At 43.6% G+C, this 15,221-nt stretch overlaps 1 protein-coding gene across 1 annotated transcript in view; it reads left to right on the top strand.

The window, feature by feature from the left end:
* Positions 1–279: 279 nt before the first annotated feature.
* The window catches only part of LOC106589962 (zinc transporter ZIP9), a 17,356-nt gene continuing 2,414 nt past the window's right edge, over positions 280–15,221 (top strand). Inside the window, exons 1-4 of the mRNA XM_045710303.1 lie at positions 280–568; positions 2,178–2,283; positions 9,058–9,249; positions 12,087–12,155. Coding sequence (XP_045566259.1) covers positions 473–568; positions 2,178–2,283; positions 9,058–9,249; positions 12,087–12,155 — 463 coding nt within the window. The 5' untranslated portion in view covers positions 280–472. The remainder of the gene's footprint in view (positions 569–2,177; positions 2,284–9,057; positions 9,250–12,086; positions 12,156–15,221) is intronic.

Below are 15,221 nucleotides of genomic sequence, written 5' to 3'. Positions count from 1 at the left end.
AGTTCAGTGTTCATATTGCTATCATTTTACAAGCCTACGACGTGACCGTCTTCACCGGACATGTCGGGATGAGTCCATTTAAATCGTTTTAATGCTGACTTGTTCTCCTTTCGCACTGAAGTGAAGCAACAAACTCCTAAACAAAGTAGCATATTATTCTGATGGAATTTTATCCAGGATTTTCACATCAGTACAGATGAAGGTGAGGAGATGAAACTGGTGGTTTTGAACCAGTGATGTAGTTTGTGTTTAGTACCACCAGGTTTACAGAAGGGCGGTTACAACAGAAACACGGCGACGTGGAAGCGTGGAACATGTCATGTACGCGCGTCTCCCCTTGTGATCAACAGGGCTTTCCCAATACTTTTTAAACGCCCTTTTTCCACTACAGATAAAGGTGTATTTGAAATAGTACAGAGGATTAAAAACAACGGACATTCTTAATATCGTGTATAAATGAACATCTATAGCCATGGATGAGGCAGTAGCGATTATTTTAATATCCGTTGCAATGTTTTTGGGATGTTTTCTATTAGGTTTGATTCCACTTTTGATCAAACTTTCTGAGGTAAGTCATTTAATTCTTAACATTGTATTCCGTTCTCCTCCTTTCTGTAACTTGCACCTTACCTCCCTTTATGGTCTCTTCTCCCGATGTCAAAGCTGTCAATGTATTTTCAGACCTGTCTCGTAGTGGTCCCTGCTATGGGATCCGCTCCACACAATGTTTTGTGAACATTCAATAGATAGCTACTGTAGCCCCCCCTTTATTCAATAGATAGCTACTGTAGCCCCCCCCCTTTATTCAATAGATAGCTACTGTAGCCCCCCCCTTTATTCAATAGATAGCTACTGTAGCCCCCCCCTTTATTCAATAGATAGCTACTGTAGCACCCCCCTTTATTCAATAGATAGCTACTGTAGCACCCCCTTTATTCAATAGATAGCTACTGTAGCACCCCCCTTTATTCAATAGATAGCTACTGTAGCACCCCCTTTATTCAATAGATAGCTACTGTAGCACCCCCTTTATTCAATAGATAGCTACTGTAGCCCCCCCCTTTATTCAATAGATAGCTACTGTAGCACCCCCCTTTATTCAATAGATAGCTACTGTAGCCCCCCTTTATTCAATAGATAGCTACTGTAGCCCCCCCCTTTATTCAATAGATAGCTACTGTAGCCCCCCTTTATTCAATAGATAGCTACTGTAGCACCCCCTTTATTCAATAGATAGCTACTGTAGCCCCCCCTTTATTCAATAGATAGCTACTGTAGCCCCCCCTTTATTCAATAGATAGCTACTGTAGCCCCCCGCTTTATTCAATAGATAGCTACTGTAGCCCCCCCTTTATTCAATAGATAGCTACTGTAGCACCCCCTTTATTCAATAGATAGCTACTGTAGCCCCCCTTTATTCAATAGATAGCTACTGTAGCCCCCCCCTTTATTCAATAGATAGCTACTGTAGCCCCCGCTTTATTCAATAGATAGCTACTGTAGCCCCCCCTTTATTCAATAGATAGCTACTGTAGCCCCCCCTTTATTCAATAGATAGCTACTGTAGCACCCCCCTTTATTCAATAGATAGCTACTGTAGCCCCCCCTTTATTCAATAGATAGCTACTGTAGCACCCCCCTTTATTCAATAGATAGCTACTGTAGCACCCCCTTTATTCAATAGATAGCTACTGTAGCACCCCCCTTTATTCAATAGATAGCTACTGTAGCCCCCCCTTTATTCAATAGATAGCTACTGTAGCCCCCCCCCCTTTATTCAATAGATAGCTACTGTAGCACCCCCCTTTATTCAATAGATAGCTACTGTAGCCCCCCCTTTATTCAATAGATAGCTACTGTAGCCCCCCCTTTATTCAATAGATAGCTACTGTAGCCCCCCCCTTTATTCAATAGATAGCTACTGTAGCCCCCCCCCCATATAACTAGACAGCCAAGTTTATTCTCTGTAACCAGTTTGAATTCTTGACTTTATAAAAAAAATTATTATAATAATATTGATAATGCATAATTTAACACTGTTATTATATCGTGACACATGTATTACCCCTCTCTCCTTCCTAGAACAAACAACCGTGTGTGTGTGTGTGTGTGTGTGTGTGTGTGTGTGTGTGTGTGTGTGTGTGTGTGTGTGTGTGTGTCCCCTTCTCTCCCAACAGAAAAGGCTGCAGTTTGTCAGTATATTTGGTGCAGGCCTGCTCTGTGGTACAGCTCTGGCTATCGTCCTCCCAGAGGGGGTGGAACTACTGGAAGAGTCATGGAGAGGTGAGGGGTACCAGACATATAATGTAACGGGAGTAACAGCCCAGGGTACTGACTTATCGAGACATCAACGACAGACGGACCAACAACTCACTGTAGGTTAGATCCCTGTTGTTGAGTTTGTATGGGCAAAATAGTCCCTCGTTTTGCAGCTATATTGATGTTATTGCTGGTCATTTATGAACATTTGAACATCTTGGCCATGTTCTGTTATAATCTCCACCCCGGCACAGCCAGAAGAGAACTGGCCACCCCTCATAGCCTGGTTCCTCTTAGGTTTTAATCCCACCCAGCACAGCCAGAAGAGGACTGGCCACCCCTCATAGCCTGGTTCCTTCTAGGTTTCTAATCTCCACCAGCACAGAGAAGAGGACTGGCCACCCTCAAGCTCTCTAGGTTTCTAATCTCCACCCAGCACAGCCAGAAGAGGACTGGCCACCCCTCATAGCCTGGTTCCTCTCTAGGTTTCTAATCTCCACCCAGCACAGCCAGAAGAGGACTGGCCACCCTCAAGTGTTTTAGAAGGCACAGCCAAAAGACTGGCCACCCTCATAGCCTGGTTCCTCTCTGGTTTAATTCCACGGCACAGCCAGAAGGGACTGGCCATAAGCTGGTCTCAGTTAATTCCACCCGGCACAGCCAGAAGAGGACTGGCCACCCCTCAAGCCTGCTACAGGAAGAGGACTGGCCACCCCTCATAGCCTGGTTCCTCTCTAGGTTTCTTCCTAGGTTTTGGCCTTTCTAGGGAGTTTTTCCTAGCCACCGTGCTTCTACACCTGCATTGCTTGCTGTTTGGGGGTTTTAGGCTGGGTTTCTGTACAGCACTTTGTGATATCAGCTGATGTAAGAAGGGCTATATAAATACATTTGATTTGATTTGAAATTTGATATTGTAACCGATGTGAAATGGCTAGTTAGTTAGCGGTGGTGCGCGCTAATTGCTCTGCAAGGGCTGCGATGGGTAACGATGCTTCGTGGGGTGTCAGTTGTTGATGTGTGCAGAGAGTCCCTGGTTCAAGCCCAGGTTGGGACGAGGAAGAGGGACGGAAGCTACACTGTTACACTATAAGTAGTCTGTAGTCCTCTAAGGGTTAGCTTGTCAGCGGTTTATTATTTCAGTGATGAAAGTATACAACTTTATCTATAATGGACCTTCAAGCCAAATGCTCCTCAGCCAACCCAGCCCTTTAATTTATGTCTGTTTACACCCACCTCACGGTCAGACCAAGCCAAAGGGCCTGGGGGTACTTCAGGATAAATGGGCAATGAAATTACCTCATTTAAATGAAAATCAACTTGGTGACCTAATTCAGGGTCCTTGGTTATGGCTCGGCTTGGGCAGACAGGAAGCTGTACTGTTACATCATGGCGATGCCATGGTAACGGAATTACGCTTTGACTCAGGTTTTTCACTTTCAAATGTACAAAAAAAAAAACAACAACATTGATTTCAATGTTTAACAAACCATACAACTCTATGCACTATAACTACTTTGAACAATTTACACAGACATTTACACTGACATTTAATCAAAAACATTTTACTGGAAGAACTGTGCAGTTCAGAATGACATTTGAATGACATTTTTTATGTGACCACGTTTTCCAAAATCTTTGTTAACCTCTCTTGGGTATGTGGGACGTGACCGTCCCACCTGCGGGACACACTATTCAACAGCCAGTGAAATAGCAGGGCGCCAAATTCAAAACAACAAAAATCTCATAATTCAAATTTCTGAAACATACAACTATTATATCCCATTTTAAAGATAAGATTCTCGTTAATCCAACCACAGCGTCCGATTTCAAAAAGGCTTTACGGCGAAAGCATAGCATTAGATTATGTTAGCACATCACCTTGACAAGAAAAACCACACAGCCGTTTTCCAAGCAAGGAGAGGCGTCACAAAAACCAGAAATACAGCTAAAATTAATCACTAACCTTTGATGATCTTCATCAGATGGCACTCATAGGACTTCATGTTACACAATACATGTATGTTTTGCTCGATAAAGTTCATATGTATATCCCAAAACCCCATTTTACATTGGCGTGTAATGTTAAGAAATGTTTGCCTCCCAAAACTTCTGGTGAATGAGCACATCAATTTACAGAAATACTCATCATAAACGTTGATAAAATATTAAACTGTTATTCAAAGAATTATAGATACACCTCTCCTTAATGCAACCGCTGTGTCAGATTTCAAAAACACTTTACAGCGAAAGCACACTTTGCAATAATCTGAGTACAGCGCTCAGAGACGAAACCAAACCCGCCATTTAGTGGAGTCAATAAAACTCAGAAATAATGTTATAAATATTCATTTACCTTTGATGATCTTCATCAGAATGCACTCCCAGGAATCCCAGTTCCACAATAAATGTTTGTTTTGTTCGATAAAGTCCATCATTTATGTCCAAATACCTCCTTTTTGTTTGCGCGTTCAGTCCACTACTCCAAATGCAGGAAGCGCGAAAAAATGTCACGACGAAAAGTCAAAAAAAGTTATATTTACGTTCGTAGAAACATGTCAAACGTTGTATAGCATCAATCTTTAGGATGTTTTTAACATAAATCTTCAGTAATATTCCAACCGGACAATTCCAATGTCTTCAGAAAAGAAAAGGAACAGAGCTCACACTCACGTGAGTGCGCACCTCTGAGCTCATGTCATTTCCTCACTCATCTGACTCCAGGAGGTCTCGTTCGCTCAATATTCACAGTAAAAGCCTGAAACAACGTTCTAAAGACTGTTGACATCTAGTGGAAGCCGTAGGAAGTGCAAAATGAATTATACAATTTCGGAAAAAATATGTGCCCATATTAAACTGCCTCCTACTCAAACTCAGAAGCTAGGATATGCATATTATTAGTAGATTTGGATAGAAAACACTCTGACGTTTCTAAAACCGTTTGAATGATGTCTGTGAGTATAACAGAACTCATATGGCAAGCAAAAATCTGAGAGAAATCCTACCAGGAAGTGGAAATCTGGATGCATGGGCTCTCTTCAAGTCGTTTCCTATTGGATACACAGTGACGTAGTAATAATTGTGCACTTCCTACGGCTTCCACTAGATGTCGACAGTCTTTACAAAGTTGTTTGAAGCTTCTACGATGAGCAGAGACCGAATGACAAGGAGGGGAAGTTGTTGAGGCAGGGGGTGACATCACTTCTTGGGGCGCGTTCACGAGGGTGGATCCTCCTGTTCCAAAACCTTTTTCAAGACACAGGAACCGTCCGGTTGAAATATTATTGAATCTTCAGGTTCTGAAGGCCCTAAAGATTGATGTTTTACAACGTTTGACATGTTTGAACGAACGTAAATACAGCTTTTTTTAAACTTTTCGTCGCGACATCGTCCGCGCGCTTCCTACACTTGGAGTAGCTTTATTAGTTATTTGGACATAAATTATGGACTTTATCGAACAAAACAACATTTGTTGTGGACCTGGGATACCTGGAAGTGCCTTCTGATGAAGATGATCAAAGGTAAGGGAATATTTCTAATGCTATTTATGATTTTAGATGACTCCAAGATGGCGGCTATCTGTATAGCCTAGTGTATTTTTCTGAGCTCAGTACTCAGATTATAAAGGAGATGCATAAAGGAGATGTTCATCTATAATTCTTTGAATGACAGTTTAATTTTGTATCAATGTTTATGACAAGTATTTTTGTAAATTGTGGTGCTGATTCACCGGCAGTATTTGAGGGAAAATATTTTCTGAACGTCACGCACCAATGTAAAATGCTGTTTTTATATATAAATATGAACTTTATCGAACAAAAAATGCATGTATTGTGTAACATGATGTCCTAGGAGTGTCATCTGATGAAGATCATCAAAGGTTAGTGCTGCATTTAGCTGTGTTTTGGGTATTTGTGATGCATGCTAGTTGCTTGGAAAATGGCTGTGTGGTTATTTTTGTCGATGTACTCTCCTAACATAATCTAATGTTTTGCTTTCGCTGTAAAGCCTTTTTGAAATCGGACAACGTGGTTCAATTCAGGAGAAGTGTATCTATAAAATGGTGTAAAATAGTCCTATGTTTGAGAAATAGAAATGGTTAGATTTGGTTTTGAATATGGCGCTCTGATTTTTTTTTCACTGGCTGTTGATCCCGCTAACGGGATCCAAGCGGCAACTGTCTTGCCTAGTTAAATAAATGTTAAATTAAAAATAAAAAGTTGTTGATTATGCTGGTTACAGTAAATGTAAAGAGAGTAGGTGAGAGAGAGAGAGAGAGAGAGAGAGAGAGAGAGAGAGAGAGAGAGAGAGAGAGACTGTTTTCACACTCTTGCTTTGACCACCAGATGACAGAAAGAGAAGGAAAAAAAACAGTTATGAGCTGAACATAACAGTCAGTGGAAGAGAGGACAGTAGCAGGTGACCCATCTGTGGTTTATTGGTACTATGATGTCCCATTGTAGCTCTGACTATTGACCGCCATGTTTTTGAGGAAATGTACTTCCTGTGCCTGTGACACCTAGCTATGCTAAGATGAATGCAGTAAATGTTAAAGTAATTTATTTACAATTTACAGCATTTAAATGTTAAAGTAAATAAATGCTGTAAATTGTTCTGGATAAAAGAGTCTGCTAAATAACTAAAATATAAAATGAGAAAATATGTGGGGGGGGGGGGGTTTTGGTAACGGAATGACAAGACGCAAGGCAATAATATTTCTTAAACTTACAGAAGGCAAATTATTGCTGCCAAACTAAATGTAAATGTTGACGTTAGTTGGCGGGTGTCTTCAACATTATTCTGTTGTGCTGTATTTCTAGTCCCCTTTCAGGCTGTTTCTGATACCTGTTTTCAGGCTGTTTCTGACACATGTTTTCAGGCTGTTTCTGATACATGTTTTCAGGCTGTTTCTGATACATGTTTTCAGGCTGTTTCTGACAGATGTTTTCAGGCTGTTTCTGACAGATGTTTTCTAAGACCCACTTTCCATCTGTTTGACCAGAAATCAAATATTTAGCTTATTCCTCATTTTTAGGATGGAAAATGGTAGAAAAATGTATACACGCCTTAATATAGAATAATATACTGCTCAAAATAAAGGGAACACTTAAACAACACATCCTAGATCTGAATGAATGAAATAATCTTATTAAATACTTTTTTCTTTACATAGTTGAATGTGCTGACAACAAAATCACACAAAAATAATCAATGGAAATCCAATTTATCAACCCATGGAGGTCTGGATTTGGAGTCACACTCAAAATTAAAGTGGAAAACCACACTACAGGCTGATCCAACTTTGATGTAATGTCCTTAAAACAAGTCAAAATGAGGCTCAGTAGTGTGTGGCCTCCACGTGCCTGTATGACCTCCCTACAATGCCTGGGCATGCTCCTGATGAGGTGGCGGATGGTCTCCTGAGGGATCTCCTCCCAGACCTGGACTAAAGCATCCGCCAACTCCTGGACAGTCTGTGGTGCAACGTGGCGTTGGTGGATGGAGCGAGACATGATGTCCCAGATGTGCTCAATTGGATTCAGGTCTGGGGAACGGGCGGGCCAGTCCATAGCATCAATGCCTTCCTCTTGGCAGTCAGGCTACCTCTGGCGAGCACATGGAGGGCTGTGCGGCCCCCCAAAGAAATGCCACCCCACACCATGACTGACCCACCGCCAAACCGGTCATGCTGGAGGATGTTGCAGGCAGCAGAACGTTCTCCACGGCGTCTCCAGACTCTGTCACGTCTGTCACATGTGCTCAGTGTGAACCTGCTTTCATCTGTGAAGAGCACAGGGCGCCAGTGGCGAATTTACCAATCTTGGTCTTCTCTGGCAAATGCCAAACGTCCTGCACGGTGTTGGGCTGTAAGCACAACCCCCACCTGTGGACGTCGGGCCCTCATACCACCCTCATGGAGTCTGTTTCTGACCGTTTGAGCAGACACATGCTCCTGCTGGAGGTCATTTTGCAGGGCTCTGGCAGTGCTCTCCTGCTCCTCCTTGCACAAAGGCGGAGGTAGCGGTCCTGCTGCTGGGTTGTTGCCCTCCTACGGACTCCTCCACGTCTCATGATGTACTGGCCTGTCTCCTGGTAGCGCCTCCATGCTCTGGACACTACGCTGACAGACACAGCAAACCTTCTTGCCACAGCTCACATTGATGTGCCATCCTGGATGAGCTGCACTACCTGAGCCACTTGTGTGGGTTGTAGACACCGTCTCATGCTACCACTAGAGTGAAAGCACCGCCAGCATTCAAAAGTGACCAAAACATCAGCCAGGAAGCATATGAACTGAGAAGTGGTCTGTGGTCCCCACCTGCAGAACCACTCCTTTATTGGGGGTGTCTTGCTAATTGCCTATAATTTCCACCTGTTGTCTATTCCATTTGCACAACAGCATGTGAAATTTATTGTCAATCAGTGTTGCTTCCTAAGTGGACAGTTTGATTTCACAGAAGTGTGATTGACTTGGAGTTACATTGTGTTGTTTAAGTGTTCCCTTTATTTTTTTGAGCAGTGTATATATAGTCTCTTAACTTTCATTTCACATACTCCTATAAACTTCACATGTTGGTTCTCATGGGTCCATTTACATGGAAATTATCAATACCATTTCCAAGCTTTCACACACTGAATCTATGAATTGGTACTGTAGAATCTGGATACTGCCACACAGGGATACACAACTTCAAATATTTTTTATTTGAGGATGTTGAGTGTGCCTGTTGCTAAAAAGTCTGTGTTTGTTATTAAAAAATAATAATAAAGAAAACGCACATCTCTGTATTCTCTCCGCAGTCTCCTCCTGCTCTGTGGCCCCAGCAGCAGCCAATCAGAATGCCAGTGACGTCGGGGTCGGACATCAGCTCCAGGAAGAGGACCCCCGCTCTAAAGGCCTTCCAGCACGGTTCTTCATCGGGGTCTCCCTGGTCGTAGGGTTCATCCTCATGTTTCTGGTGGACCAGATCAGTAGCTACTGCTCCATACATGGTCAGTGATGCTTCCGAGGTGAAGACCTAGCTCCTCACTCTATTAGCATTAGCCTGTCCTATTGAAAACACACTGTGAAGACGCTAACTTCCCTAGCGTTTTAATTTGGGCTAGTATCGTAAGCATTATCCCGACCTATTGAAAATCTGCTCTAGGATCAGCTTCCTCTCTCCCCCAATCAGAACCTTCACCATTAGTGAGGAAAATGCTAAACTGATTTTATTTAAATCAGTGTCTGGGGTCAACTTCACCCTTCTCCGATGAGGTACTATTTCATATAGCATCATACGCAACATTAACAAAAGTATGTGGACACCTGCTGGTCGAACATCTCATTCCAAAATCATGTGCATTAATATGGAGCTGCTCCCCCTTTTGGACCTCGTTTTGTGCACGGGGGGGGCATTGTCATACTGAAACAGGAAAAGGGCCTTCCCCAAACTGTTGCCACAAATTTGGAAGTACAGAATCATCTAGAATGACATTGTATGCTGTAGCGTTAAGATTTCCCTTCACTGGAACTAAGGGGCCGAGCCTGAACTGTGAAAAACAGCCCCAGACCATTATTCCTCCTCCACCAAACTTTACAGTTGGCACTATGCAATTGGGCAGGTAGCATGCATCCTGGCATCCGCCAAAACCCAGATTTGTCCGTCGGACTCACAGATGGTGAAGCTTGCTCCAGAGTCCAATAGTGGCGAGCTTTACACCACTCCAGCTGACGCTTGACATTGTGCACGGTGATCTTAGGCTTGTGCGTGGCTTCTCGGCCGTGGAAACCTATTTCATGAAGCTCACCGCAACAGTTCTTGAGCTGACATTGCTTCCAGAGGCAGTTTGGAACTCAGTAGTCAGTGTTGCAACCGTGGACGATTTTTACGCACTAACCTCTTCAGCACTCGGTGGTCTCGTTCTGTGAGCTTGTGTGGCCCACCACTTCAGCTCTAGCAGGGCAGAAATTTGACAAACTGACTTGTTGGCATCCTAAGACGGTGCCATGTTGAAAGTCACTGAGCTCTTCAGTACGGGCCATTCTACTGCCAATGTTTGTCTATGGAGATTGCATGGCTGTGTGCTCGATTTTATACACCTGTCAGCAACTGGTGTGGCTGAAATAGCCGAATCCACTAATTTGAAGGGGTGTCCACATACTTTTGTATATATAGTGTATCTCTAGCTTGCTCCAAATATGGTCAGTTTGTCCATATGAAAAAAGGAAAACTCTGTAGTTATCAAATTATAGACTTTCGTCGGTTGGTGGTGCGTTGTCGTCACTAAAAGTAATCCGTTATAAAGAAAATAAGGCAGGTCTGCACTCAGGAATTTGCAGTAAAAAATGAAAATGTACTCCATATTTTCAGGTCAAGTTACTTCATATAGCATAATTCTTCTAGCCTGGTTGCAGATCTCTTTGTGCTGGGTTGCATAGCCAATTTTCTTTGGTCGTTGTTTAGGATACCAATGACCGTACTAGTTGACAAGATCTGGAAGCACCAGGTTATGCATTTTCCACGTTCTAAATGTTTCACTCCTCTCCAAACCCCTTTCTCCAAACCCCTTTCTCCAAACCCCCTTTCTCCAAACCTCCTCTCCATACCCCCTCTCCAAACCCCTTCTCTAAACCCCCTTTCTCCAATCCTCCTCTCCAAACCTCCTCTCTAAACCCCCTCTCTAAACCTCCTCTCTATACCCCCTCTCCAAACCCCCTCTCCAAACCTCCTCTCCAAACCTACTCTCTATACCTCCTCTCCAAACCTCCTCTCCAAACCCCCCTCTCCAAACCTACCTCTCCAAACCCCCCTCTCCAAACCCCCTCTCCAAACCTCCTCTCCAAACCCCCCTCTCCATACCCCCTTTCTCTAAACCTCCTCTCCAAACCCCCTCTCCATACCCCCCTCTCCAAACCCCCTCTCCAAACCTCCTCTCCAAACCCCCCTCTCCAAACCCCCCTCTCCAAACCTCCTCTCCAAACCCCCTCTCCAAACCTCTTCTCCAAACCTCCTCTCCAAACCCCCCTCTCCAAACCCCCCTCTCCAAACCTCCTCTCCAAACCTCCTCTCCAAACCTCCTCTCCAAACCCCCTCTCCATACCCCCCTCTCCAAACCCCTTTCTCCAAACCTCCTCTCCAAACCTCCTCTCAAACCCCCTCTCCAAACCCCCTCTCCATACCCCCTCTCCAAACCTCCTCTCCAAACCCCCCTCTCCAAACCCCCTCTCCAAACCCCTTTCTCTAAACCCCCTCTCCAAACCTCCTCTCCAAACCCCCCTTTCTCCAAACCCCCTTTCTCCAAACCCCCTTTCTCCAAACCTCCTCTCCAAACCCCCTTTCTCCAAACCCCCCTTTCTCCAAACCCCCTTTCTCCAAACCCCCTTTCTCCAAACCCCCTTTCTCCAAACCTCCTCTCCAAACCCCCTTTCTCCAAACCCCCTTTCTCCAAACCCCCTTTCTCCAAACCCCCCCTTTCTCCAAACCCCCCTTTCTCCAAACCCCCTTTCTCCAAACCTCCTCTCCAAACCTCCTCTCCAAACCCCCTCTCTAAACCCCCCTTTCTCCAAACCCCCTTTCTCCAAACCCCTTTCTCCAAACCCCCTCTCCAAACCCCCTTTCTCCAAACCTCCTCTCCAAACCTCCTCTCCATACCTCCTCTCCAAACCCCCTCTCCAAACCCCCTTTCTCCATACCCCCTTTCTCCATACCCCCTTTCTCCATACCCCCTTAGTCATTGTGGTACCGTTCAGCTCATGTTGCTATCAGTTATTTGATGGTTATTAGTTAGTTAGTTAGTTAGTGTTATTAGTTAGTCATGTCAGTTATTTGATTGTGATGTCATTCTAGATCCACGGACTGGAATGTCCAACAGGACCAGCATCACAGCTACACTAGGACTGGTCATCCATGCTGCTGGTAGGTAATACACACACACACACACACACACACACACACACACACACACACACACACACACACACACACACACACACACACTACTCACACTACTCACTCACACTACTCACACACACTACTCACACACACACACACACACACACACACACACACACACATACTACACACACACACACACATACTACACACACACACACCACACATACTACACACACTACTTACACACACAATAAGTTAACATATGTGATCATATGTATCAATTTTGGAGGTTGTTGGATCCAAGAGAGATGCCATGCTTCATTGCCTCTGGGCTGTTGACTACTCGGTATCATCATGTAGTGATGTACGAGCTTCAACACTTCAACACTCTTTGTGTGTCCTACCACTTCAGGACTGCTCCTACACGTCTCCACGGTAACAGCACTTACAGTTGACCGGGGGGCGGCTCTAACAGGGCAGACATTTGACAAACTGACTTGTTGGAAAGGTGGCATCCTATGAAGGTGTCACATTGAAAGTCACTGAGGCCTTCAGTAAGGGCCATTCTACTGCCAATGTTTGTCTATGGAGATTGCATGGCTGTGTGCTTGATTTTATACACTTGTCAGCAAATAGCCCGAATCCACTAATTTGAAGGGGTGTCCACATACTTTTGTATGTATAGTGTATTTTAGATGATAAGATATTACTTTTAAGGCTTCAATACTCTTCCATGCACAAAGATAGTCTGCTGTCCGTTGTTTAAGTGAAAGCAACCCAGTCATTCATCTTCATATGAGGTAGTTCAAGACCTCCAGCTTTATAGAGGAAGTGGAAAACAGTCAGCTTTATAGGGGAAGTGGAAAACAGTCAGCTTTATAGGGGAAGTGGAAAACAGTCAGCTTTATAGGGGAAGTGGAAAACAGTCAGCTTTATAGAGGAAGTGGAAAACAGTCAGCTTTATAGGGGAAGTGGAAAACAGTCAGCTTTATAGGGGAAGTGGAAAACAGTCAGCTTTATAGGGGAAGTGGAAAACAGTCAGCTTTATAGAGGAAGTGGATAACAGTCAGCTTTATAGGGGAAGTGGAAAACAGTCAGCTTTATAGGGGAAGTGGAAAACAGTCAGCTTTATAGGGGAAGTGGAAAACAGTCAGCTTTATAGGGGAAGTGGAAAACAGTCAGCTTTATAGAGGAAGTGGAAAACAGTCAGCTTTATAGGGGAAGTGGAAAACAGTCAGCTTTATAGAGGAAGTGGAAAACAGTCAGCTTTATAGGGGAAGTGGAAAACAGTCAGCTTTATAGAGGAAGTGGAAAACAGTCAGCTTTATAGAGGAAGTGGAAAACAGTCAGCTTTATAGGGGAAGTGGAAAACAGTCAGCTTTATAGGGGAAGTGGAAAACAGTCAGCTTTATAGGGGAAGTGGAAAACAGTCAGCTTTATAGGGGAAGTGGAAAACAGTCAGCTTTATAGGGGAAGTGGAAAACAGTCAGCTTTATAGGGGAAGTGGAAAACAGTCAGCTTTATAGAGGAAGTGGAAAACAGTCAGCTTTATAAAGGAAGTGGAAAACAGTCAGCTTTATAGGGGAAGTGGAAAACAGTCAGCTTTATAAAGGAAGTGGAAAACAGTCAGCTTTATAGGGGAAGTGGAAAACAGTCAGCTTTATAGGGGAAGTGGAAAACAGTCAGCTTTATAGGGGAAGTGGAAAACAGTCAGCTTTATAAAGGAAGTGGAAAACAGTCAGCTTTATAGAGGAAGTGGAAAAGAGTCAGCTTTATAGGGGAAGTGGAAAACAGTCAGCTTTATAGGGGAAGTGGAAAACAGTCAGCTTTATAGGGGAAGTGGAAAACAGTCAGCTTTATAGGGGAAGTGGAAAACAGTCAGCTTTATAGGGGAAGTGGAAAACAGTCAGCTTTATAGAGGAAGTGGAAAACAGTCAGCTTTATAGGGGAAGTGGAAAACAGTCAGCTTTATAGAGGAAGTGGAAAACAGTCAGCTTTATAGAGGAAGTGGAAAACAGTCAGCTTTATAGAGGAAGTGGAAAACAGTCAGCTTTATAGAGGAAGTGGAAAACAGTCAGCTTTATAGGGGAAGTGGAAATCAGTCAGCTTTATAGAGGAAGTGGAAAACAGTCAGCTTTATAGAGGAAGTGGAAAACAGTCAGCTTTATAGAGGAAGTGGAAAACAGTCAGCTTTATAGAGGAAGTGGAAAACAGTCAGCTTTATAGAGGAAGTGGAAAAAAAGTCAGCTTTATAGAGGAAGTGGATAACAGTCAGCTTTATAGAGGAAGTGGAAAACAGTCAGCTTTATAGAGGAAGTGGAAAACAGTCAGCTTTATAGAGGAAGTGGATAACAGTCAGCTTTATAGAGGAAGTGGAAAACAGTCAGCTTTATAGAGGAAGTGGATAACACTCAATTTGACTCTTGAGGTCTTTCCCATTCCAAATCAAGTTGGAGACTAGGCCATTTATTTTGTTAAAGAAGTTGGATGGAATTAAAACTGGATAAGGCTTGTAATAAATACATAAACCTTGGTAATGTATTCATTTTGATTATGTTGACCCTACCTAATGTAGAGATAGGATGGAATCCCAGACTCTCCCTAGATGTTAAAGTAGAGTAATTGATTTGATATACCTCCTTCAGATTGCATGGTATCCGTACATCCAGGTATTTCATGTGTCCGTTTCCACTTAAATGTACTTTCCAGGTGCACATATTATTCAGCGAAAAACACACGTAGCTCTTCATACCTTCATACCTTCAGGTTTCAACCATGTGTGTTGGAGTAGGCAAAGTATAAACTACATGTCTGTCTGTCTGTCTGTCTGTCTGTCTGTCTGTCTGTCTGTCTGTCTGTCTGTCTGTCTGTCTGTCTGTCTGTCTGTCTGTCTGTCTGTCTGTCTGTCTGTCTGTCTGTCTGTCTGTCTGTCTGTCTGTCTGTCTGTCTGTCTGTCTGTCTGTCTGTCTCTCTGTCTGCCTGCCTGCCTGCCTGTAGCTGACAGTGTGTCTGTCTGCCTGTGTGTGTGTCTGTCTGCCTGCGTGTGTGTGTGTGTGTGTTGTAATAATATTGTTCCTCTCTCCACAG

Source organism: Salmo salar, chromosome ssa28, assembly GCF_905237065.1.
Source record: "Salmo salar chromosome ssa28, Ssal_v3.1, whole genome shotgun sequence".
Classification (NCBI taxonomy): domain Eukaryota; kingdom Metazoa; phylum Chordata; class Actinopteri; order Salmoniformes; family Salmonidae; genus Salmo; species Salmo salar.
This window is presented reverse-complemented; position numbering and strand designations above follow the sequence as displayed.